The sequence below is a fragment of the Mus caroli genome, chromosome 17, assembly GCF_900094665.2.
Source record: "Mus caroli chromosome 17, CAROLI_EIJ_v1.1, whole genome shotgun sequence".
NCBI classification, from domain to species: Eukaryota; Metazoa; Chordata; class Mammalia; order Rodentia; family Muridae; genus Mus; species Mus caroli.
In genome coordinates, this window is record NC_034586.1 from 47,490,022 (window position 1) to 47,517,028 (window position 27,007).

Consider the following 27,007-nt stretch of genomic DNA (forward strand, 5'->3'; position numbering starts at 1 on the left):
ACTTGAAGAGGCAGTCCACAGTGTGGTGAGATTTTTTTTTTAACCAGTTATACATGTGGCAGAGGGTTAGAATCCAGAATATAAGTAACTAAAAAAACCAACCAATCAACCAACCAACCAAAAAACCAAACCAAACCAAAAAGCTAAATATCGAGAAAACAAACAACCTAATTTCACGGAGATAAACAACAGAGTCTCAAAGGCTGAAATATAAATATCTGAGAAACATTTTAAAAAATGTTTAATCTCCTTATCCATCAAGGAAATGTAAATTAAAATCATTTGAGATTTTTCTTATCCCAGTCAGAATAAAAAGACAAGGCTGTAATGCTGCTATGGTAAAGGAGAAAGAGCAGCATAGCTGCTTGTGGTTGGAGTGCAAACTGGTGCAGCCACTATGTAAATCAGCATGGAGGTTTCTCAGCAAGCTAGAGATGGATGGAGCAAAGGATCGAGCTTCACCACTCTTCAGTATATACCCACAAGTCTTTGTGGCCTACTCTAGAGATTCCTCCTTGATCCATGTTAATTGCTGCTTTACTCACAATGGTCAGAGAATGGCAAACATCAGCTGACAAATAGATATTGAAAGTGTGGTATGTTTACATATGGAATCTTATTCAGCTATTACAACAACTCCATGTCTGATAAAGAACACCCTCAAGTGGACAAAAGGGCAGCCACAAGATGGGAAAGGTCTTCACCAACTTCACATCTGTCAGAGTTGACATCCAAAATATATAAAGAACTCAAGAAACTAAATATCCCAATTAAAAAAACTGTATTATAGAGCTAAACAGAGAATTCCCAACAGAGGAATCTCAAATGGCTAAGAAATACTTAAAATCACCAATGTCCTTAGCCATCAAGGGAATGCAAATCAAAATGGCTTTGAGATTCCATTTCACACCTGTCGTAATGGCTAAGATAAAAAACACAGTCATGGCTCATACTGTTAAGGATACAGAGAAAGGAAAGCACTCCTCTATTGCTGGTGGGAGTATAAATCTGCACAGTCCCTTTGGAAATCTATATGATGGTTCCTTAGAAATTGGGAATCGATCTACCTCAAGAGCCAGCTATACTGCTCCTGGGCATATCCAAAGGATACTGTGTCATACCACAAGGACAACTGATCAACTATGTTCATAGCAGCTTTCTTCATTATAGCCAGACACTGGAAACAACCCAGGTATCCCTCAACTGAAGAATGGATAATGAAAATGTGGTATATTTACACAATGCAGTATTATTCAGCTGTTAAAAACAATGACATCATGAAGTTTGCAGGCACATGGATAGAACCAGAAAATATCCTAAGTGAAGTAACCCAGATCTAGAAAGATACACATGGTATGTTAGCTGTAAAATAAAGGATAACCATGCTATAATTCATAGACCCAGAGAGGTAAAGTAACAAGGATGGCTTAAGGGGTGTGGGGGTGGAATGCATGGATCTTCCGGTTAGAGGAACTAGAACAGATTTCATGGGCGGACTGGGGACAGGTGGGTATGAGAACAAGAAAGGCCATATAGGGGAACAGATAGTGGGAGAGAGTACCAGAAGAAACTACTGGAATTAGGGGCATTTCAGGGAAGATCTGGAAACTCCCTGGAATCTATGAGGGTGGCCCTAGTGAAGACTTCTAATAATGGTGGATACAGAGTCTGAACCAGCCATCTTCTGTAACCACCAGGTAAGGGTTCTAGTGGTGGAACTGGGACATCAACCCAGCCACAAAACATTCAACCTACAACCTGCCATGCCTGCAAGATATGCTGGGGTAATGGTGGCACAGTATTTGTACGAGTGGCCAATCAATGACTGGTCCAAATTGAGGCCCATGCCTCCACTTCTTGGAGGGTCAGGAACCAAAGGCTGGGTAACCCAGAGACCTAGGACAGAACTAAACACAGCTGGCAGAAACAGAAACAAAACAAATCTCCTAAAACCCCCATCCATCCACCCACTCAACCACTCAACCAACCAAAGAAAAAATTGAAAAAAAAAAAAACCCAACCAATCCCAACAATCCCAACAACAACAACAACAATAACAACAACAACAAAACACACACATATACTCACAGACAAAAAACAAACAAACAAACAAACAAACAATGAAATGATTGCTAATGATGTTCTACTCATAGATCGATCAGTGTCTGGTCCAGGCATCATCAAAAAAAGTTGCTTCTGGCACATGATGGGAGCAGATGCAGAGACCCACAGCCAAATGATAGGCGGAGGTATCTATCTGGTCCTTCCTCTACAGGGTGGGGGAACTCTGAAAAAGTGGGGTGGGAGGCGAGGAACTGTAGGAGCCAGAGGGGTTGAGTATACCAGGAGAGCAAGCCTGTGGACTCAACTAAGCCAGGCTCATGGGGGCTCACAGAAATGAAGCAGCAGGCATGAGTCTCTTGTCTTCTGCATATATGTTATAGCTGGTCTGGGGGAGACTCTTGTTAGGGAGTTGGACTACAGACTGTAAGTCATCATAATAAATTCCCTCAATAGAAAAAGACATTCCATATATGATTCTAGACATTCTGTGATTCTAGAGAACCCTGTCTAATATACTTCCTTTCAGATAACACACCATCTTTTCTCTCTGAGCAGCCTTTCAGCCCACCCACACAAACAGTGCGCCTCCAGTCATTTCCTAGTAGTAGTTACAGACTTGGTATATCTTATGCACACATACACTTTGACATTATCACATGTATGTGTGCATGTGTACCTAGCATGATATACTGTCTGAGCTTTTCTAGCCCAAGGATCTTTCTAGCCCTGCAAAAAAATGCTCCATGTATTATGTTATGGGCAAAGAAAAAATATTTCCCAAGTAAAAACCAAACACAGAAAAACACTCTTGGAGCTTACATCTCAACACACTGTTATTCTAAACAGGTCTAAAAAGTATTTTAAAAAACAACAACAACAAAAAAAGCAAAGCAAAGATGGCTTAGACTCTAACATTTACTAGAATTTCCAGTAAGAATAGGTCTCTAAGCTGTGCTGGTGAGTGCTTTCCCACAGTGCAAGAGCTGACAGCAGCTCTCACTTACTGAGAAAATTGACTTAAGTCCTTTGCTAATACAAAGTCTTGCTCCAAAACAAGAAAGCAAGTTGGAATAATAGATATAGTTAGGGAACAAATGTTTTTGATTTTCCTAAGAGTCTAAAACAACTTGGTTATCTGTCAGTTAAACACCACCAGGATCCACTGAGCAAGACATTAACAACTACCTGGGGGAAGTGCAGGGGAACTGCTTTGAAAGCCTGGGGGGATTCCAGACAATACTGTTGATTTTTACAACTGGGTGTTTTGTTTTGTTTTAAGGCAGAGATTTGAGGAACTGGGTGGTTTGATAAGACACTGAACTTGCAAAGGTCTCATATTTCTCAGCTCCTGCTGGGTCATCAGAGCCAGTTGAGGACAAATCCTAGGCCTAAGAGGAAGGTTTGGCAATGGATACAGGATCATCAAGAGGAAACGTGGGGGAATCTGGCCCCTGGAGGCCATGCCCACAGTGCAGGGGCTAGCAGAGAATATCTGCAGAAGCCACAGCAGCAGTGCTGCTCTTTCTGGACCTCTGTCCTTTACAGTTTGCTGTAAAGTCAAAGGCTATGGCCACATTACCGGGCTTCTACCCCTAAAGTCATAGAGAGATCAGTGGTCAACTGTTACCAAGACCCAAGGCTTTAGAATCATACTCAACATGCCTTTGGGTATTCCCAAAGGTTACTGTTGCTCTAGTTGGGGCAGAGAACCCAGAAATGTATAGGAACAGAACTTTCTTTAGATCCAAGTGGACTTTCAAATGCTGGTGAGAGATGAGCCCTTTCCCAGGACTCCCCAGGGACGGGGAAGAGACAAGGCAGAGGAGTTAATACTGGGAATTTACTGAAATGAGACCAATAGGTGACCTGTAGTTAGATGCATTCAATTGTCAAGTTTAAACCTTGGGATTCCCATCCAATTACTAACCACACATGATCTTGCTTAGCTTCTGAGATAATGGACATTAGGCATGGCATGGCCATAGAAACATTCAGATCCTTGAACCTCCTTTAGTGGGAATGGAGCTTTACCACAAGATTTCTGCATACCTGAGCTGAGGTGACCCTGATATGACAGGGCTCTGTTGATATGACAGGGTCCACATGGGATCTTACAAACCCACACTGGCTACACTGCTACAACGTCCTGTGAGTTATAAAGTTCAAACCTACTTTTCTTGGCTGCTGCTTTGCTGTGAGCCGTCCAGGAGCCTATCACCTCCAAAGAGGCAAGGATGGCTCACAGGAGCAGGGGCAGGCAGAGAAGGGGAGAAGGGCGACACAAAATGTGGTGTTTTTCATGAGGGGTCTGAGTGAGAATGTTTTGCATTGCAGAGGTCACTTCCCCCACTTCCTTGGTAATGGCCCCAGGATTAAAGGTCCCCAATCCCAGTGACTATCAGGTCTGAGAATGCAGCAGCAGTCACTAGGTGCCTCCTGTCTCACCAGTACATTCCCAGTGACACTGTGTACACTGTCTTTGCAGCTGCAGCTGGGCATGTGGCATCACTCTGGCCAATGAAGTGCTGGAGAAGCCAGGAGGTGGAGCTCACGGGGAAGCTCCTTAGGGGCACTGGCTCCATTCTGGCCTCTGGGTCTTTGAGGGGCTCCCCACCAAGCGTGTGAGTGAAGAGCACCTCACAGGGCTGCTAGGCCTGGGGAAAGCCTACTGGCCTGCTTTTACTTGAGGGGAAAATGAGATGATCTGATCTCCTCATCTCACTACTCACAGCTTAATTATGTTGGACTAGTTTCCGGGGGATGTGGTAAAAAAGTACGTCAAACATAGAGATGGAACAGAATAGAACTGTATTCTTTCACAAGGCTAGAAGCTGCCGTTCTAAGTGAAGATGTTGGGTATGGCAGGTTTAATAGTCTTTAAAAAATAGTGTGTGTGTGTGTGTGTGTGTGTGTGTGTGTCTTTATATACAATTACCTGCAAAAGCCAACAGAGGGTGTTGGATTTCCTAGATCTACAGTAAAAGGTGGTGTGCACCCTGTGATGTGGCTGCTGGGAACTGAATGCTAGTTCTCTGCAGAAGCAGAAGTGTCTTTAACCACTGAGCCATTGCTCCAGCTGCAAGCGACTTTACTGTTCTCTGAAGCTATCCGCTACTGCACTCTCAGCGAGAGCAGAGAAAGACAATTCCTCTACATCACTGCATAGGACCCTTCCATTGCAAGTGTGACATAAAGGCAGCCTGTGACTGGAAAAGGGGCTCGCCTTCCCAAACAATCTAGTGGAGGCAGGTCAGTTTGGAGCTGCCTGCTGTGGGCCCGGGATTCTGCAGAGTAAGAGCTAATGCATACTGAAAACAGCCACCGCACAGTCCAGCTCCGTAAGATCACCCAAGTTCAGGCTGCCATTCATGGGCACATCTATGTGAAATTCAGCAATTTTAAAACTACCTTGAACTCAGCCACAGAAATTAATATTGTCAATAGCTTGTCAGGAGGGTGAGCAGGGGAGTAACTATAGTAACAGAATAATGAACAAGTAAAAAAAATAGTCTGAAATTGACAGGGAAAATTTAGATCTAATAAAACTATTTTCAGTTCTAAATCTTTGCATTTTACACGGAGTTAATAAAATTAGGACTCTGACGGGACAAATCCTCCTTCAGCCCTGAGCTCCAGGCCAGGAGGAGATGGACCAGCCTGCCAGCCATTTCAACAAACATCACTATATAATTTTTCTTCCAAAAGCTTTTTCTTTATTTGTTCTGCTATCAGTTATAAAACAGTCTTGATTAGCACTTGACATTTTAAGTCATTTATTGCACACATGATGAAAATAGAGAATAATAACGAATTCTCTTGACATGAACAGAACATCAAGAAGGTAATGAACAAGACAAAGAATCCTGAGAAGTAACTGGTATAGTAACACTCTCAGATGGCACACACTTTGGCAGCCTGCAGCCTGCACAGAGCCAAGGCTCAGCGGGCTTCATGTTAGGAAGTGCTCAGGCACCAAGCCGTGATTAAGTTATTCTTGTTCACAAACTAAGGTTAGGGCAAACATACCGAATTCTGAAAATCTTTTAGTATCATTTGATAAATCAGTATGTATTAGGTGTATAACACTGGTCCCAGATCTTCAACTAACAAGTCACGGGGTCCTGGATAAGCCAGAACTAAGTGCTATGACCGTGAGCTTCCTGAGACTCAAGAGGGAAAGAGGAAATGATCCCGTTGAATATCCCATTTGAGTCATGTCTCCGTCCTAGTGTTTAAAAATACATCTTGGCAACAAACTGGCAAGACTGATATTCTTATCTCATTTTACTGAGGCCACTCACAGGCAGGCAGGGTTAAGTGAAGAGCCAGGACAAGGTTCTCTGTTTCTTCTGTAGCACCCTGCATTCTCAGCAGTGACTCCTGCACTCTCTGTACACAGGCTGACCTCCAAGCGCAGCTCACAATAAACTGCCCACAGTTTCAGTGACTGCCTTATATTCTGAAGTATAAAGATTAGATTCCTCAGTAAGTCCTCTTACAATCTTTCTTTCAGCCAAGCAATTGCTGTAAATGATTATTTTCATACCAAATACATTCTGCTACCTGCGTTTAAAACTTAATCCATATGAGTAAATAAAAACTAGTTTAATCTTTATAGACTACACTGATATAACATAGCCAAGATCTTACTAATATTTCAGTCATCCCAATTTTGATCTTTTAAATTAGAAAATTAAAGTCATCATATGCAAAGAATGCTAAAAGTAATTAAAATAATACTTGCATAAGTTAGACAAATCAAGAGCATCACCTGAACCAAATTTTTGTGTTTTATACAAATCTTTCTTCAGATGAAAAACCAACCATAACCAGAAGTAATTGCTGTTGCTTTGTACAGATGCTAAGATGCATCCATGAGTGGTGGGAAGGGCAGTTCTTCACAGCATCCTTCAAACCTACTTTTAAACTTGTAGTCATGCTAGTTATATGGAGAAGGAAGTGACCAGCTCCATGAAGGAATCTGTCTGAGAGTGAGACAGATGCACAGAACAAACCCACCCCTGTAGGTAGCTGGACCTTCACTGCTGGCATGGACTCTTCTTTCCATTGGAATGAAGCCCCGCCCCCTCCCTGTGCCTCCAGAAATGCCCCCTTAGCACTGGTTAACAGACTAAAGTCAGAGAAAGGGCTGCTCTGAAATTCCCAGGCTTTAGTAACAGGGCTTTACAAGCAAACAACTGAGAACTTTCCTGGAAGGATTTCTTTTAGGTTTTGGTAAATCTTTCTCCCAAGCACTTAAAACCAAAATCCAAAATAACCAAAGCATCATTGACTCAAGTAGCCAAGAAACGGAAAATTTACATACCCTGATACCTTAAAATTAAATTATATTTAAACAACACAAATTAATCATCTACAACACATTTCTATATAAGCTATCTCACAAATGCTTTATATTCTTTTAGGTATATGTGTGCTGTGCAAATGTGTATGTGCGTGCCTGCACCACAGAGAACATAAAGGCCAGACAACAATGTTCCATATCAGCCCTTGCCTCTCTAACATGAGTGAGACAGTCTTCCCAGCTATGGCAGGTCAGTTAGCCCAGGAGCTTCTGGTGGTTTTCCTGCCTCTGCCTCCCATCTCTCCATGGAAGTGCCTTTGTGATGATGGAGGCTTGTGTTAATGTGCAACATTTTTTTAAGACCACAGTTCTGGGGATCCACACACAGGTTCTTAGGTTTGTGGGGGCTGGTGCTTTACCCACTGAGTCACCTTCCCATCCCCACTGCTTCTTTTTGATGCATTTCCTAGTATGATCACATTAAGAGACTATAAGAGGCATATACACCCGGTCCCATATGCTTTTAAAACGATCATCAAGTACCAAGTAAGTAAAGGATTTGGAAGGCCAGGAAGCAGACACAACTGGACTGGGGTTAAGGCTGTGACAGATAGTAGCCAACTCTGCTGACCCATAGATCTACCAGGATCTTCTACTGCTTCTGCCTCTTCCCATTTTCCTCAATAGAGGCTTGAGAGGATAAAATGACTTAGAGTAGAGCAGAATTAGATTGTCATCTTCCATATCTTAAGACAATATTTATTACTCATTTGAAGTCAATGTGGGTCAGGCTAATCCAAATGACAGCCATATTGGTCTTATGTTATAGACTCATGACCTCACAGGCTTAAGAGACTGCTTGATGGGGTCTGAAGGTGGAAAATTCATCACCAGGGCAAATTCCCAGGATGGGTTACTCCTGGAGGAAGTGCTGGTGGGAGGGGGCCTTGTTGGACACCCTCTGGTTTCCTCTCAGAGATGAACATGTTTGTGTGTGTGTGTGTGTGTGTGTGTGTGTGTGCACGATTGTGCATGTCTGTGTGTCCTGAGTTCTTAGAGTAGCTGGTGCTGACACTCTGCCATGTTATCCTAGAGCAGCACACTGCATATGGGCTGAGAACAAAGTACCACTAGCCACAAAGATGCTTCTGCAAGTAACACATACTTACTGTAGGGACACAAAGTGCCTCAGCAGACCAATTTAAACATGGGACCTTCACAAATGGTAATACCAGAAGATCTCTTGATGTGGCGTACTTGTGACTCACGTAATCTGAACTTGTAATTAGGACATTTCTATTTTATAAGTTCCTGAGTTGTGATAGATAGCTAATAAACTAGAGAAAGAATTATCAAATTAGGAACTGTATCAGTGCTTGCAGACTGGCGGCCTAGGCAATGTATCTGGCTGGTTTCAAGAGCTCAGCGTTTTTGTTTGCTGGAGACAGACATCTCCAGCGGCAGCATGGCAGTCAGGAGGTAAAGCATCCATTGGCTTTCCTTTGGTTGGAATCCTACTCTGCTTCTCTGTGATGAACCTCAGGACAGTTTACTCCCTGTCCTAGTCTCTGCAACAGTACAATGGAGGTAGCCACAGTTCCTCCACCACAGGGGTCTCTGTGAGAAGTGAAGGAAAGGATTCACTCAGAAAGAGCTGACTGTTGGCTCAGCGCACAGCAGTGCCACTGTCACCTACCAAGATGCATGTCCATGACCTTTGCACAGTACTTGCACATGGCATCCAGGTCATTCAGCTGGCCTTGTAGGAAGGAGATCTGGGCCTCTAGTTCTTCTTCCTAAAACCAAAGAGAGAAAGATTTTTAAAAGGTTCAGTATTACATGTGATCTTAAGTTTTTTCCTCCCCTTATTTTAATAATAATAATAATAAATAATAATAATAATATTGTTGTTGTTGTTTTACTTTTGGGATGGGGTTTTACTTTGTAGCCCTGGCTAGCCAGGAACTCTCTATGTAGACCAGACTGGCTTTGAACTCACAGAGATCCACTTGCCTCTGAATCCTATGTGCTAGGATAGGCTCTGTACCATCATGCACAGCCTCCAAATACAGACCAAAAAAAAAAAAAAAAAAAAAGCCCACTACTACTCATCAAAAAGAGTGAAAAAGACACTTTGAAAAAAATCTCAAGGTGCAGGTGGGCTGAAGACATACAGAGACCCATCTGCCGCCATGTCATGAGACCATGAGACTCAGAAGACACCCTACCATGTGGTAGACAAATAGGAGAGAAAGAGAAGTGGAACAGTTTGAGCACTGTGAAGAGGGATGGAATTGGAGACGTGAGGATGTAGAGGAACAGCCTCATGTGAGTAGCCTGCTCTGCCACTTGAGATCATGGTGAAGTCCTAGCCCATGCTACAGTTGAGAGCCATGTCTGGGTCCATGGTCCTGCAGCAATAGGGGTCTGTGTTGATGTATGAGGCTCACATTACCTCTGAAGACCACAGTACAGCCAGCCCTGGTGGCAGGGGCATAGGTGAGCCAGTTTTGAGGGCATGAGCCAGAGAGAGCTGACCTTGCCCCATGTCAGCTGCAGCATGGGGTGTGTTAGTCAAAGCAGTGCTAGAGAGCTTCTGCTAAAGGTGCGAGTTTTGGAGAGCTGACTGGCTGACCAATTCAGCCACCATTCAGGCCATGATCCAGGGCTTTGACTTGGCCCACCCAACATCTACCCCATCTATGAACTGCTGGAGTGTGTGAAAACATAGGATCTGCTAGTCCTGCAGATTCAAAGGTACAGGATCCCCAAGACATAGGGCAACAGCAGGTTATCTGAGAGGAGTCCCAGTGAGCATCCAGTATTGATGGGTTAGCAAAAGCCTGAGCCCTAGAACCAGACCAATAAGACTCATTGCAATGAACATTTGCAAGCAAAGATGTGTGGATGAAGGGTATACTGTGGGACACACTACAGCTTCCACAAGGAGATGTTTCTAGGTTCTTTTTTTTTTTTAATTTTTATTTTTTACTTTCTTTTGTGGGGACTCCCCACATATACAAGGGCAGGGGAGGATATGAAGAGACAGGGAGATGTGTGGGATTAGGATGCATGATGTGAAACTCACAAAGAATCAATAAAAAGGTAAAGCAAGCAAGCAAGCAAACAAACAAATAGAATCTCAAGTATTCCTAATTGAATTCTAGCTTTGGCTACCTGTAAACATACAACGTTGCATAAAACATACATAAAATATACATTTTACTCCATACAATCTATTTTCATCATGTGTTCCCTCCCTCAGCCTCTGTTGGCTTTTCTCTACCTTCCTACCAACAAATTTTATGCTCTCTCTCTTTCTCTTCTTCTTCTTTTTTTTAAACAAAACAAAAGTCAAAAGAAAAAAATGAAAAACCGGTAAGACATAAATACGAAAACAAGATGAAACAGAAAGCCCAGAACAAAACATGGAGTTGGTTTTGTGTTGGCCAACTAATGTCTTTAAAAATACTGAGCAATAAAAATTAAAATGGAAAACTGTGTTTCACTAACCTAGGCAATTCCATTTTCTACACACAGACACACACGAAACCAAAAACCTCTGTTTGTCACAGAAACTTTATTATTGTCTAGACAATGATAATCTCTTACAATGAGAGCTTTCCCAGCAGCTGGTAAGTAGCTATTCTTATGTTTCCTCTCTTGATATGAAGTTGGAGCATTTGTTTGTTTCTAGAAAAAGGTCCCCTTTGGCTGAGTCATTAAATTCCAGAAAAACCAATCTAAGTAGAAGGAAAAGGAGAAGAGGGAGAAGGAGGTAGAAGAGGAGGAGGATGAAGAAGAGGAGGAAGAAGAAAGAGAGAAGGAGAAGGAGAGGGAGAGGGAGAGGGAAGAAGGAGGAGGAGGAGGAGGAGGAAGAGGAGAAGATGATGATAAAGTCTTCATTTTGAAGGAAAAATTAAACATGTGAACAATTTCCTAGAGAAATTTGTAGTATTTGGGGAGTTTTTTTTTTTCCTCAGAGAAAGGGGATAATCCTTAAAATTTGGGATACTTTAGCCAAGACAGCTAGAGTAGAAAAGCAAAGGTGTGGCCAGGGCCGGCACCAGTAAGCACATGGGTTTTTCAGTCTCAGATGCCTTTGTTCTGATATAAATCCTCTGTGCCATAACAAAAGGGGAGAGAGACCTCCTGAGCGAGGCATCGCTCTTCTTTTTAAAAGAGTAATTATAATTTGCCTGGTTGGGTGGAAATTATAGTTGAAAAGGTCCCTTGTAGGTGTGCTGCATTTTGAAGACACATGTACGAAGCACTGAAAAAGCACTGACTGAACTGCAACCTCAAGAGGTCTTAGCAATGTGCACTGAAATGTTTGACACAAAGCCAGACATAGCAGTGCTCAAAAAGTGAGCTGTGAAATGTCTACTGTAGTATTACACAAGCACTTCCCATGTTCTTTATGTCTCTTCTGAAGTTCAACAGCTCCTCCTGCTCTCCAATAAGGATAAAGAGCACCAGAAGCTAAACCAAAGGATGCTAATGGGGACAGGTAGAGTTACCTATCCAACTCTAACCGGGCATCAAGGTGAAAAGGGATGGGCTGTTTCAGGCCGCTTCTCTCTCTTCCTTTCTCCATCCCTTTCCACATCTCTGTTCTGTAAGATAACTATGGCAATTAGAGAAGGCTGCATTTCTTCATCTGTGAAAGCTGCAGTCAGTTTGAGGAGATGGTACCATATATTCCTTCTCTTTCAAGTGCATGTGGTCTCGTTAGCCTACAAGAATCCCTCTCCATCTCTTGCATCTGTACTGGCCTCACTGCCTTCATTTGGAGACTGCTGAAAAATCAAGCTATGTCACGTTGGGGAAAGTTTAAAAGCTTGGCAAATTCTGCTTTCCCTAATATATACAAGGTTATATACGAGGTTATATACGAGGTTATATATGAAGTTCAGGTTAGAGCATCCAAGAGAGAATCATGGTGGAGGAATGGCCATAGGAGAAGCAGTGGGACTCTAGACATGATAAAACGTCGTTTTGGCATCTTTTAGTCCATCATAACTGTAGCCAGGTAAGAAAGAGAGATCCAGTTAATATTACCCGGAGCAAAGCACAGCCTGATGAACCCTGTCCAAGTTCCTAAATCACAGACTGAAGGGAATAACAGAACCCTATGATATTAAATTTTGAAGCTGCCCCTTATGTATTGTATTGAGAGATGGTTGAATGTGGGCGACTGTTGTAGGAGAGAAACTTAAGTTCCATTCCTGTCTTGTCACTGACAAGTCATGTGGCCTTTGGCCATCTCCCTCTCCAGCCCTGGTGGAAACTCAACCCTCTGGAGAATGTAAACTCAAATTCTGCTCCCAAGGCACTTAAAAGTGGTAATGAGTTGGGACATGAAAGCGGACTGTACAGTAGAGTGCACAAGTCTTATAATGAAACAAGAAACAGTGCTCTGGGAATCTTGGCCCCTGCCTCTTGCAGCCTTCACAGAGTCATCTGTTGGTTGTGGTAACAAACCCAACCAGCATCTAGCCCAGGACCCAAGCTAGGGTCTGGTTGTAGCTAGTAGGCAGGGTATTGACAACCCAGAGTATACAAAGAACCCCAGAAAAGAGAAGCTTCCTGGTTTAAATCAACTGTGTTTCCGTGGGGTGATGGTTTACTAGATTAGCAGCCACATAAGTTAAAACACAACAGCCTTTAGGAACTTTATCTTATTCAGAAGCCTTTATTGCACTTAGTGCCTTGCTTTTGGAAAGCTGGGAGGGACACATTTTAGAGAAAAGAGCCGTGGCCTTCTGGTGTGAGGTACTGGGCAGCTGGAGAAGCGTTTGCAGCTCAAATGTCCACACTCTGCTACTCTGCCATGCTAGACGCTATCACTATCTGATAGAGACCACGGGCAGAACAAGGTTTGCAACTGTGAGTTGCCCTAGGTACTTGGCTGCTAAATTTAGAAGGATAAGAAACTACAATTTCTAATTTTTCATTTTCATGTGGGGCTCTGTTATAAGAGCTCTGTTATAATCTCAACACATACAGAATCCACGCAAACGCTGTGGAAAGGGCACATTTATTCATTCAAACCTTCATTTTCGGGGAAAGGTTATTGAGACTGAAGAGGACTGCTCTGGTTGAAGCAGGTGCAAAGGGCCAAGAATCTCTTATATTTGGCACTCCGAAATGCAGTTTCTCATCCCTAACGAGGTTGCTGAATGTGAAAAACATTCTTAAAGCCTTCAGCTATCACTCAGCTTATAAATAGAAATGGGATCACGTGGGAACAAAGGGTGGCTTGCCGCTTATTCTCATCATATTATATAATTGCAATTCTAAAACTGTCAGAAGCCACTTTAATCTCTATTTTAGTGTCTCATGCTGTACACTCCCTGCAGCTAACAATACTCTCCACAAGGCAGCCTCAGTCACTCCCTTTCATTACACTGGCCTTCTGAATAAAAAAGAAATGCTTGCCCAATCACCCTGAGGTCATATGAAAACAACCACTTAATGGTCCTGAAAGGAACCGCTCACTATGTTTACTCTTGCTTGCATGGTCTACTTTCTGTAATAGGAAAGAATGTGGTGGAGTCATGATGGAATTCTGGAGTAGACATTCCTGGGTTCAAAACCCATTTTTCCCATTTACTAGTTGAATAACTTTGACAAGTTCTTTAATTCTTCTTTACACCTCTGTCTGCCAGAAATGGTGGAAGAAGGAAATGAATATGCATGGAGATTCCTGCCAGGACATGCGCTCAATAAGTCAAGCCATACAGTTTTTTGGTTTTTTAAAAAATAATTAAGTTAAAACAATGAAACTGGCTTAAAGAACAGAAATTTATGATTCACTGTCAGAAAATAGTAGTTTCTGGTTTCTAAACTTCATGTGGCAAAAGATCAATAAAGGACATCAGAATCCAGTATTGTCCTACGTTTAGAAGAGCAAATCCATACATAAGGCAAGAACTGGACACCTGAGGCTGGGCTACCTACAGACCACAGCAAACTGTATTTGGAAGCCTTATAGGTAAGAGTTAGAGGGCAGGGGATACTTTACTAGAAAAGAAAAAAAGCTAGCATCTAACTTTTTGGAGAGATATTAAATATACTGGATAATGAGTGTCTTAGTTAGGGTTTTACTGCTGTGAACAGATACCAAGGCAAGTCGTACAAGGACAACAGTTAATTAGGGCTGGCTTGCAGGTTCAGCGGGTCAGTCCATTATCATCAAGGTGGGAGCAAGGCAGCATCGAGGCAGGCATGGTGCAGGAGGAGCTGAGTGTTCTACATCTTCATCTGAAGGCTGATAGCAGAATACTGGCTTCCAGGCAGCTAAGATCAGGGTCTTAAAGTCGACGCCCACAGTGACACCACACCTACTCCAACACGGAGAACACCTGCTAACAGTGCCACTCCCTGGGCTGAGGATATATAAACCCTCACAATGAGCTTTTCATGTACGGATCCATTTATTCTTCACAACAAACCTGTGTGGCAGATCCACTCGTTTACTGACAGATATTCCAGTCAGCCATATTCTCTGGGAGTATATGCTCCAGGTTAGACAGCCGACCACGAGCCAGATCCCTTGGCCACTCTCCCCTTTCTTCCCTAGATGGACTCACATTCATGGTCTACGCTCTCCTAGCAAAGATTTCATGCACATTTACCAACTGTAATGGAGATATTAACTTCTAGTGGTTCACTAAACTATTTCCTTTCTAAAATGTTTAGAAATGGTTTATCATTGTGGTACATTTCAAATCCACTACTTGCAAGGGTGAGGCAGGGCAGGAAGATTGCTGGGAGTTGAAGATCAGCCTGGGCTACATGTTGAGACCTTATTTAAAAGAAGAAAGGCATTTCTACAGGGGCATTAAATTGGCTGAATATCATGCAATTTAGTTGCTTATAAAATATATCTTTCAGATATTAGTTATATACCTTCAGTACCTTTTGATATTTCTTAAATAGTATAAGGTTTTGTGATTTATTATTTACTTATCAACTTGATTAATAAATACATTAATTTACATTGTGTTAAGCCACGCAGAAAATACAATAACAGTTGAGATGTGGGCTCCTAGCCTCTATGAGTTTAGAGGATGACATAGTCTGTATGTTCTTAAAGCCAAGAAAGGAGTAGGAAGCTCTGGAGAAGATGCAGGAGGATGCATGGAAATGAGAGCATGTTTTCTAGAATTCTGAAGGTACTGAAAGAGGAGGAATCAGAAGAAATGATAGAAAAGCATGTTCCAGGAAACAAGGATCCAGTCAACAAAGTTTTGTGTGTGTGTGTGTGTGCATGCAAGTGTCTGTGTGCATGTACAGGAGAGTGGCAGGGGAGCAAAGGAAAAACCAGTAATGAAGTCAAGTCAGAGAACTGAGAGGAGCAGGATCTTCAGATGGGCAGAAAGCCCTCTCTCCCATTCTTCCTTCCAGTAATGTGTGAGATGCTAGGGTCTGACACATAGTCTGCTGTTCCCGCTGTCCCTAATGGAGACCATGGTTGAGGATCACTTATGGACAGGAGTGACTGTCAGTCTTGCAGCAAAACAGGGCGAGAAGGGTCCTGGAGTGGGTTCAGCTCAGCTTCTAAGAGTGTCCTCAGATCACAAGACAAGCAGACATGGGAGCCAACACTGACAGCAGCAGCAGGAACCAGCCAAGAATAGCAGCTAGAGACAGGAAAGGCGCCCAGTCTTGCTTGAACAGATGGGTGAACAAGAAGTGGGAAGCACAGGAAACGGAAAGTCTTGATGAGAAGGAGGAAGGCTGCAGATGCTCTGAGGAAGCTGTGGTATACACAGGGTAAAACACACACTCGCGCACACACACACTTGGTGTGAATGAAACCCAAGCCAGAGAAGCATATGGCAATAGCCCTGGAAGACAGCATCAGGAAAAATAGAAAAAGAACACAATGACTACATATTACACTGCATTAAATGACAGGGTATGGGTGTGTGCAGCAGTTCAGCAGCTGTACCAGAGAACAAGCTGGAATATGAATGCTATAGCCCTAGCATTAGTGTATAAGAGGCCTGCCACATACAATAGTTAGGGCTGTAACGAGTCAGCAACTCTTTGAGCCCAAATGTAAGATGGTACTACTATTTAGTATGGCCTGGAATTCTTAGGGGATTGGATTATAGGAGAGTCTTGATACAGGACACAGTTTGGCCTAATAAGTGCTTTATAAATGTTACCTTTTTGTTGTTTTATACTATCAATGTAATCCTAGAACGTTATCCCAGGGAATCATGTGCATATATAAAAGCAACTGAAGATATTAGTCAGACATCCAAGGACAGCACATATACACACATGAACCCTACATGTTCTTTAAAAATATTCTGTTGAAGGACAATTCACAGACATATAACAGATGACTAACTAGAAAAATAAGATTGCAATGTATAAGTGGTTTTTTTTTTTAAGTAGTCTTGACTTTGAAAAACATGGTGGGATTATACTTTTTTTTCTTGGATTTTCTACAAGGATATGGGGTTATATATTAATAAGAAAGTAAGATTATTATGTGAACAACATACTAGGGAAGACATTTTTAAAAAGCAAAAGGGTTGGCTGGGGAGCTGACTCAAGCATAGAGACCCAGCTTTGGACTCCAGCATCAACTTTTCATCTAGCGGCAGCCGTGTGTGATGCAATCCAGTGGTGACGATACATGGACACTGATCTCTGGAGCTTGCTAGCCAACTAGTCTAGACAAACTGGTGTTTGGCTATGTATGTGCACACATATGTGTGTATGCATGCGTGCGTGCGTATGCGATTCTGTGCGTGCATGTACAGGAGAGTGGCAGGCGAGCAAAGGTGGAACAATTATGAAGTCAAGTCAGAGAACTTGGAGAAGCAGTTCCTTCGGATGGGCAAAAGGCCCCCCCTTCCATTCCTCCTTCTAGTCAAGAAGCTGGGGTTCAGCAAGAAACCCCGTCTCAAACAATAAGGTGAATGAGGTGGAGAGTGAGTGAGGAGGACACCCGACTTCAATCTCTGGCATCCCTAATCATGTTACACATATGTACATACAAACATATAACCTTGTAGTGGTGAGTTTTATGCTACACCGGTTTGTGCTCCCAGTGGGTCACATGCATGCATCCACTCAGGGGCTATCTGGATTTGCAAATGGAAACCACTCTCTCTCTCTCTCTCTCTCTCTCTCTCTCTCTCTCTCTCTCTCTCTCTCTCTCTCTCTCACACACACACACACACACACACACACACACACCAGCTAACTTTAAATGCTTTGGATACCTCAAAGGCTGGGTACTCCTAAATCTTCCGCTGATACCCCAGGCCCAAACAGGGAAGTGGCCAGGAGCCACCCACCGTTCTCACAGGGCAGAGAGGCTTCATCTCCTGCGCCTGCGTCCCACCCTTCTACCCCGAGTCATTGGGATTCTATTCATTCCTCTCTGCATCTACCTGCACAGCTCTCAGTATCCCACCCCATGCCCACCAATTGGGGACAAGGTCCTTCAATGCAGATTCCCGATGGAATCAAAGCTTCAGAACCAATCGCCAACACAACCTCCCCCCAAATAAAACTGATTACCATGGGGAAAAAAGATAGAATGTTTGTAAAGACCAAAGTTGACTCCAAATCAATCCAAACAACATTCTCTAGACAAATATACCCTAAACAGCACTAAATAATATGAAATATAAGTGAATAACTTGTGAGAAAAGTAAATACCAAATAATTAAAATATTTTGTCTGTGAAACCTTAAATAGGATTTGAATGATAAAAGTCTTCCTGATCTATACTATCAAAGACTATCTGTAAAAGCTCTATAATTTCCCTTTATATAGATAAAAACATATTGCATATCTCAGTAAGTTAGTTCTATTGAAATTCAGGAGGTATGAAAGTATTGTTATGGACTGACTGCCTGTCTTAAACATTGTATCCGGGAAAATGTTCTCTTCTAGAAGGGCCTGTATATAAGAGTTTAAATGGCTCTGTTAGAGCTATGGTCCCATCTTTTAGATCTTCATGTTGTTTTTTTATAATCAGGAAACCTGAATAATCTTTTTTAACTGTGATACGCTCCCTCTTTCACCAAGCCAATGAGCCCAGAGGATATATTTTCCTTTTTGCCACAGTTGTATGTGATCAGACCAGTGGATGAAATCATCCAGTGTTGTGGGAAATATTAAAAAAGTCGACCTGTCCAACTCAATTCTTCAACGAATTAGAAAGTGCAATCTGCAAATTCATCTGGAATAACAAAAAACCTAGGATAGCAAAAACTCTTCTCAAGGATAAAAGAACCTCTGGTGGAATCACCACTACAGAGCAATTGTGATAAAAACTGCATGGTACTGGTATAGTGACAGACAAATAGACCAATGGAATAGAATTGAAGACCCAGAAATGAACCCACACACCTATGGTCACTTGATCTTCGACAAGGGAGCTAAAAACATCCAGTGGAAGAAAGACAGCATTTTCAACAAATGGTGCTGGCACAACTGGTTGTTATCATGTAGAAGAATGCGAATCGATCCATTCCTATCTCCTTGTACTAAGGTCAAGTCTAAGTGGATCAAGGAACTTCACATAAAACCAGAGACACTGAAATTTATAGAGGAGAAAGTGGGGAAAAGCCTTGAAGATATGGGCACAGGGGAAAAATTCTTGAATAGAACAGCAATGGCTTGTGCTGTAAGATCGAGAATTGACAAGTGGGACCTCATGAAACTGCAAAGCTTCTGCAAGGCAAAAGACACCATCAATAAGACAAAAAACCACCAACAGATTGGGAAAGGATCTTTACCTATCCTAAATCAGATAAGGGACTAATATCCAATATATTAAAGAACTCAAGAAGGTGGACTCCAGAAAATCAAATAACCCCATTAAAAATGGGGCTCAGAACTGAACAAAGAATTCTCACCTGAGGAATACCGAATGGCAGAGAAGCACCTGAAAAAATGTTCAACATCCTTAATCATCAAGGAAATGCAAATCAAAACAACCCTGAGATTCCACCTCACACCAGTCAGAATGGCTAAGATCAAAAATTCAGGTGACAGCAGATGCTGGCGAGGATGTGGAGAAAGAGGAACACTCCTCCATTGTTGGTGGGATTGCAAGCTTGTACAACCACTCTGGAAATCAGTCTGGTGGTTCCTCAGAAAATTGGACATAGTACTACCGGAGGATCCAGCAATACCTCTCCTGGGCATATATCCAGAAGATGTCCCAACCGGTAAGAAGGACACATGCTCCACTATGTTCATAGCAGCCTTATTTATAATAGCCAGAAGCTGGAAAGAACCCAGATGCCCCTCAACAGAAGAATGGATACAGAAATTATGGTACATTTACACAATGGAGTACTACTCAGCTATTAAAAAGAATGAATTTATGAAATTCCTAGCCAAATGGATGGACCTGGAGGGCATCATCTTGAGTGAGGTAACACAATCACAAAGGAACTCACACAATATGTATTCACTGATAAGTGGATATTAGCCCAAAACTTAGGATACCCAAGATACAAGATACAATTTGCTAAACGCATGAAACTCAAGAAGAATGAAGACCAAAGTGTGGACACTATGCCCTTCTTAGAATTGGGAACAAAACACCCATGGAAGGAGTTACACAGACAAAGCTTGGAGCTGTGATGAAAGGATGGACCATCTAGAGACTGCCATATCCAGGGATCCATCCCATAATCAGCTTCCAAACGCTGACACCATTGCATTTACTAGCAAGATTTTGCTGAAAGGACCCAGATATAGCTGTCTCTTGTGAGACTATGCTGGGGCCTAGCAAACACAGAAGTGGATGCTCACAGTCAGCTATTGGATGGAACACAGGGCTCCCAATGGAGAAGCTAGAGAAAGTACCCAAGGAGTTAAAGGGATATGCAACCCTATAGGGGGAACAACATGATGAACTAACCAGTACCCCGGAGCTCTTGTCTCTAGCTGCATATGTATCGAAAGATGGCCTAGTCGGCCATCACTGGAAAGAGAGGCCCATTGGACTTGCAAACTTTATATGCCCCAATACAGGGGAATGCCAGGGTCAAAAGAATGGGAATGGGTGGGTAGGGAAGTAGGGGGGGGTATGGGGGACTTTTGGGATAGCATTGGAAATGTAATTGAGGAAAATACGTAATAAAAAAATATTAAAAATTAAAAAAAAAAAAAGTCGACCTGCCATCTCTCCTGCAGCGCCTGCCCACGTTCGAATTCTAGTACCGGAACTGGCGGGCCACCACCCAGCTATTCTCTCCCAGCTAGCGAGTTCATCTCACTTCCACACAGTGCCCCACACACCCCATGATCAGCCATCTCAACACCGAATTAACCAGTAGAAACATGACTTTTGTTGTTGTTGTTATTGTTGTTGAGACAGGGTTTCTCTGTATAGCCCTGGCTGTCCTGGAACTCACTTTGTAGACCAGGCTGGCCTTGAACTCAGAAATCCACCTGCTTCCCCCCCAACCCCCCCCCCCAGTGCTGGGATTAAAGGCGTGCACCAAAGCTTAATTACCCAATCAGATTTATATAACAATAAGATTACAATTTACAATATGCCAATACAATAATTTCAGAGCCAATTGATCATTATTAAAAGTTTTACCCCAATTATTCTAACCTTGTGAAAATCTTAGCAACTTGTGGCTGTTTAAAACCACTCGGGAACAGGATCTTCTTCCTGCTCATCTGCCTCCATTTGGCTTCTTAACCCCCCCCCCCAATACCTCCCTACCCCCCATGCCCCCATCCCCACCCCTGCTTCTCCTCCTGTGAGGTCTCTGTCTACCCTAATCCTAGCTCTGCCTCCCTTTTCCTGTCCAATCACAGGCCTGCCACTGTCTAATGTAACTGGATAGGGAAACTACTGCAACAGCCCAGTCTGTACCAGGGGCTTTCATTTAAGTTTTTCATGGAGCTCCTGTCTGGGCAAGACCATCTGTGAGCTCTTCCTGGCACCCAACACAATGGCTGACCCAGACACATAAAGACCTTGGCTAAGGTTGCTTTGGTTATGTTTTGTTTCACTGTGTTAAAGATAATTGGCCACATGAGAATGAGTTAAGACACTTATATCACCATTCTCTAAAGTAAATGGCTCCCATAGAAGTCTGCATTGAATCCAAGTTGAGGATCAGAAATGGAATAAGAAACACCTTAAGTTACAAATGGTGACAGGAACTAAGTATCAGAACCACTGTGATGTGTTTCTTGTTAATATAAATACTAACAGTTATGAAATTTTTGGGAAAAAATGAGAGGGAAAATTCTCTGAGTTATCCATATTTCCACCATGCTGATTTATAGGAACCATATCTCTCAGCAATATAATATGTCAGACTGATTCCTGCTATACCAAGTACTTGAACAGCACACAAAACCTTTAAGAACATGAATTTATTCCTAATTTTTTGCTGAGTGCCAGCTATAACACCTGATTTAGAGAATACTCAGGGAAACCAGGCCTATGAGAGCTTCCAAATGAATTCAATGGCACTGCCACATATACTGCAGAACCAGCAACTATGAATCAAGCAGGATGCCCACCGCTTCCTGATGTTCTACAGGTTTGAGGAGGGGCCTGCTTTCTGATGTAAGAGCTGAATGATTCGAGAAGTGATTAAGTAAAGATCTGAGTATATGATATATTTCAATTGAGACCAGAAAGAACTGTAAATTTGGTGGCCATGTGAATCATTTTGGTTAGAAAAGACAGGAAAGGAAAACAACAAAGACATGTTGTATAAGACAGCATGCTTTACTTAAGAGAACTTAAGAGCTGTGCATCCGTACAAGGCTAAAGAGAAGTCGGGGAAGGACTAATATGAAGCTGGCCACAGAAAGATCATCAAAGGCTCCGCAGCCCATTTCTTACACTGAAGAGGGGGCCATGTAGAGTTCTGATGGGAAGTTAGAAACTATGATTCAGAATACACAGTAAGCAAAATGGTGCCTGGAATATTTTGGATGAATTTCTTAATTGAATGGATTTACTCTAATTATATGAGATTATTGCTCACTGAGAACAAAAACATTACGCAGCATATCTTTCTATATTTTTTCTTTTCTAGCATGTTAAACTCAGAAGGCGATTGCACCTCAGTATAGTTACTTGCATTGTAATGCTTGCTTTGAAACTGTGAATTGGTTCCAATGAGAATTATGTATCAAGGAACAACTAAGATATACTAAATTCACATTTCTTAGTTCATAATGTTATTCTCAAGAAATGCTGGACAATCAAACTACATGTAGCTGGAATCAGGCATGCACAGAATGCCTGCCTATATACGCTGCCGGTGTCCACTTTACCATGTTATGTATCACTACGCCCAAACATTAGATATCACTATGGCCCAAATCCATCCGAGTACACACAACTGCCTACCACTTCCCAGTAACTCCTGAGCATTAGTGAATGCATCCTTTGTCATCAGTGAGGATCATTAGTACTGTGCCCCAATCCTGCTTCCCAGAAGCCTTTGATGTATGCTTTTACACAGCCATAATTTGGAGACATGTATTAGCTACTTCTGAACCAACTCCTCTGAAGATAATTGTTTTTTTTAAAATATCAATCTCTCTCAATCTCTCTAGCTTTATTAAAGAATTTTCATAGTTTTAGTGAATTACATTTGTTTCTTTCTTTTTATTTATTTATTTATTTATTTATTTATTTATAATTAGGTATTTTCTTCATTTATATTTCCAATGCTATCCCAAAAGTCCCCCATACCCTCCCCACTCCCTTGTTTCTGTTTCTACTTATCACATAAAAAGCCCTAGGCTGATACTGGTATACTGTTAAAATCTGAAATCTACTGGACCAAGGAAATAGAGCTTTAAACAAAAATTAGTTCTACTTTTGGTATTTCTTAACCTGTCCAATGGAAAAGAAACCTGGTTTAAGGTTATAACTGTTATATACATTGAATTTGCCACTATGCATTTATTCCCAAAAATATTCCATATACTAAAAATCCAGCAATACCACTCCTGGGCATATACCCAGAAGATGCTCCAACTTGTAATAAGGACACATGCTCTACTATGTTCATAGCAGACTTATTTAAAATAGCCAGAAGCTGGAAAGAACCCAGATGTCCCTCAACAGAGGAATGGATACAGAAAATGTGGTACATTTATACAATGGAGTACTATGCAGCTATTAAAAACAACAAATTTATGAAATTCTTAGATAAATGGATGGATCTGGAAAATATCATGTTGAGTGAGGTAACCCAATCACAAAAGAAGTCACTTGATGTTGATAAGTGGATATTAGCCCAGAAGCTCAGAATCCTTTTTAGAAGGGGGAACAAAATACTCATGGAAGGAGTTACAGAGACAAAGTTCGGAGCAGAGCCCGAAGGAACTACCATCCAGAGACTGCCCCACCTGGGGATCCATCCCATAAACAACCACTAAACCCAGACACTAGGCAGATGCCAACAAGATTTTGCTGACAGGAGCCTAATATAGCTGTCTCCTGTGAGGCTCTGCCAGTGCCTGGCAAATCCAGAAGTGGATGCTCACAGTCATCCAGTGGATGGAGCACAAGGTCCCCAATGAAGGAGCTAGAGAAAGAAAGTACCCAGGAAACTGAAGGGGTCTGAAGCCCCATAGGAGGAACATCAATATGAACTAACCAGTACCCCCAGAGCTCCTTGGAACTATACCACCAATCATAGAAAACATATAGTGGAACATGTGGCTCTAGTTATATATGCAGCAGAGGAAGGCCTAGTCAGTCATCAATGGGAGGAGAGGTCCTTGGTCCTGTGAAGGCTCTATGCCCCAGTATAGGGAAACACCAGGACCAGGAATGGGAGTGGGTAGATTGGGGAGCAGGGGGGCGGGTAGGGGATAGGGGATTTTCGGAGGGGAAACTAGGAAAGGGGATAACATTTGAAATATAAATAAAGAAAATATCTAAGAAAAAATTGTATTACTCCCTTTGTGTACAGCAACAAATTCAGTTGCTAACTCTCAAGGAAGATGTAGCTCCTCTAGAGAAGATGGGTTGCATAACATGAAACTCACTGTAAAGTGTTGAATCATTCAAGATGGCGATAAGAAGGCATCAAAGCAGACAGAACTAAGACAGAACAGGTGATACCCCAAGAAACTTGCTTAGACTCTATTTCACAATACAAGGCTTACCATAACACCCATGTGAGAAATGTGATTTAAAATCACTATACTTCATATTTAACAGTTTTATTTGTAAATAACTCCTTGTTAGCAATCTAAGAAATTAAGCTGTGCTGTATCACAGAGGGGAAAGTAGGGAGGATTGTAAGGTCACTTTACATGGCTCCAGCCACATATGTAATAGAGGATGGCCTTGTCGGACATCAATGGGAGAAGAGGCCCTTGTTCCTGGGAAGGCTCCATGCCCCAGTGTAGGGGAATGTCAGGATGGGAAGGTGGGAGTGGATGGGCACCCTCATAGAAGCAGAGGGAGGAAGGATGGGATAAGGAGTTTCCGGAGGGGAAATGGGAAAGGGGATAACATTTGAAATGTAAATAAAGAAAGTGTCCAATAAAATAAACTAAAAAAGGTAAAATTTCAAAAAAAAAAAAACTAAAAAAGACAAAAAGGACAAAAAAAGTAGAACCCTATAACACCATAAAAAAAATCACAAAATAACTAGAATATTATAGCAATATTTCTAAAGTACCTAAAGAAAGAGAACATATTTTGAGTTTACTCAGAAAGGCCTGCCTGCAAGCATTTGCAATCATGGGTCAGTATATTGCAGAACAAGCATTCACACAGGTAATTCTGAAAGACAAGGGACAACAATCTGGAAATGTGGATAATTTCAAAGTGTTTGGCATTTGAGGCCCTTCTTGTTCTGTCTCAAGGCTGTGCTAAGTAGTTATAAGATTAATTAGCTCTATTTCTGTTCTTCATCTTTGTCTAACTACCCATTACTTCTCTATCTAGTAAAGTGAAACGCATACTGCAAGCATCTCAATAAGTATGATTATAGCACCACTGCATCATCAATATGAAAAATATCTAGCAATGAAAAATGTAAAATGGAATGGTAATAAAAACATTTAGTTTAATCAGGTAATATTAATAAGTTGAACCCAAAATCTAAACCTACATATAGTGATGCAATTTCCTAAATTTCTAAATTGAATATAAGTTTAAGAGTCAAAATGTGAAGATGATTGTTTATCAGAATATATCCCTTACAACCAAGCTTATATTATTTTCTGCAAAATTAGCTGTTTTCAAGAAGTCTTCATTGTAGAGGGAATGGCAGAGCCTCTGCTAGGAATTTAGGTTCTGGGGAGTTCTAAAAATGTTTTTGTCATTTTCAGAGGTCACAGCATTTGGGAATAAGAACCCTGTCTCAGGGTTTCTGTTGTGATAATTACCACTACCAAAAGCAGCTCAGAGAGGACAGTTTCTTTCATGCTACACTTCCAGGTAACCGTCTATTGCTGAGAGAAGGCAGGCATAAAGTCAAGGCAGGAACTTAAAGGCAGGAACGGAAGCAGAAGGCACTGGATGAGTGCTGCTGGCTGGTTAGTCACTCCTGCCTCACTTAGCTGGTAATTCAGGATTACCAGCCCATGGGCAGCACTGTCCATAGTAATCTGAGCCCTCCCACACCAATCACTAATCAAGACACTTCCCACTAGATTTGCCCACAGGCCAATCTGGTTGGGGCATTTTCTCAGGTGAAGTTTCCTCTTCTCAAATTACTCCAACTTGTGACACACTGGGGAAACCCAACCCAACCCAAGCCAAACCACTAACAATAAGAAACAGAACAATTAAAGTTGAATTTCAGATAAAGAATTTTTTTTAGCATATTTCACATATTGCTTGATACTTATTCAAACAAATGGACGAACAAACAAACAAACTCAATGCTTACTTCAAACTTAACTGGAGAGTCTGTATGATGCAACAGTATCTTAGGAGGATGCCCAGGAATACACAGATTCTCTCTTCTCTGGATATGGTGTCTTTACATGCTGTGGTGATTTTGCTTTGAACCCAGGTAGAGCCTATCTTAAGCATAGTACAGAGAAAGTGTGGGTCCTTGAAGACACTGGGGAGCTTCTAAAACTCCAGAAATTCAAATAACCTCATTAAAAAATGGGGTATAGAGCTAACAAAGAATTCTCAACTGAGGAATACCGAATGGCTGAGAAGCACCTGAAAAAAATGTTCAACATCCTTAATCATCAGGGAAATGCAAATCAAAACAACCTTGAGATTCCACCTCACACCAGTCAGAATGGCTACGATCAAAAATTCAGGTGACAGCAGATGCTGGCGAGGATGTGGAGAAAGAACACTCCTCCATTGCTGGTGGGAATGCAAGCTTGTACAACCACTATGGAAATCAGTCTGGAGGTTCCTCAGAAAATTGGACATAATACTACTGGAAGATCCAGCAATACCTCTCCTGGGCATATACCCAGAAGAATTCCAACTGGTAATAAGAACACATGCTCCACTATGTTCATAGCAGCCATATTTATAATAGCCAGAAGCTGGAAAGAACCCAGATGTCCCTCAACAGAAGAATGGATACAGAAAATGTGGTACATTTACACAATGGAGTACTACTCAGCTATTAAAAACAATGGATTTATGAAATTCTTGGACAA

The 27,007-nt window shown here is 41.9% G+C and overlaps 1 protein-coding gene across 3 annotated transcripts in view; it reads right to left on the reverse strand.

The window, feature by feature from the left end:
* The window catches only part of Tbc1d5 (TBC1 domain family member 5), a 463,147-nt gene that overhangs the window by 21,275 nt on the left and 414,865 nt on the right, over window positions 1–27,007 (reverse strand). For all 3 annotated transcript variants that reach the window (XM_021186156.2, XM_021186155.2, XM_029471255.1), the window contains one exon: window positions 9,066–9,165. In XM_021186156.2, coding sequence (XP_021041815.1) covers window positions 9,066–9,165 — 100 coding nt within the window. The remainder of the gene's footprint in view (window positions 1–9,065; window positions 9,166–27,007) is intronic.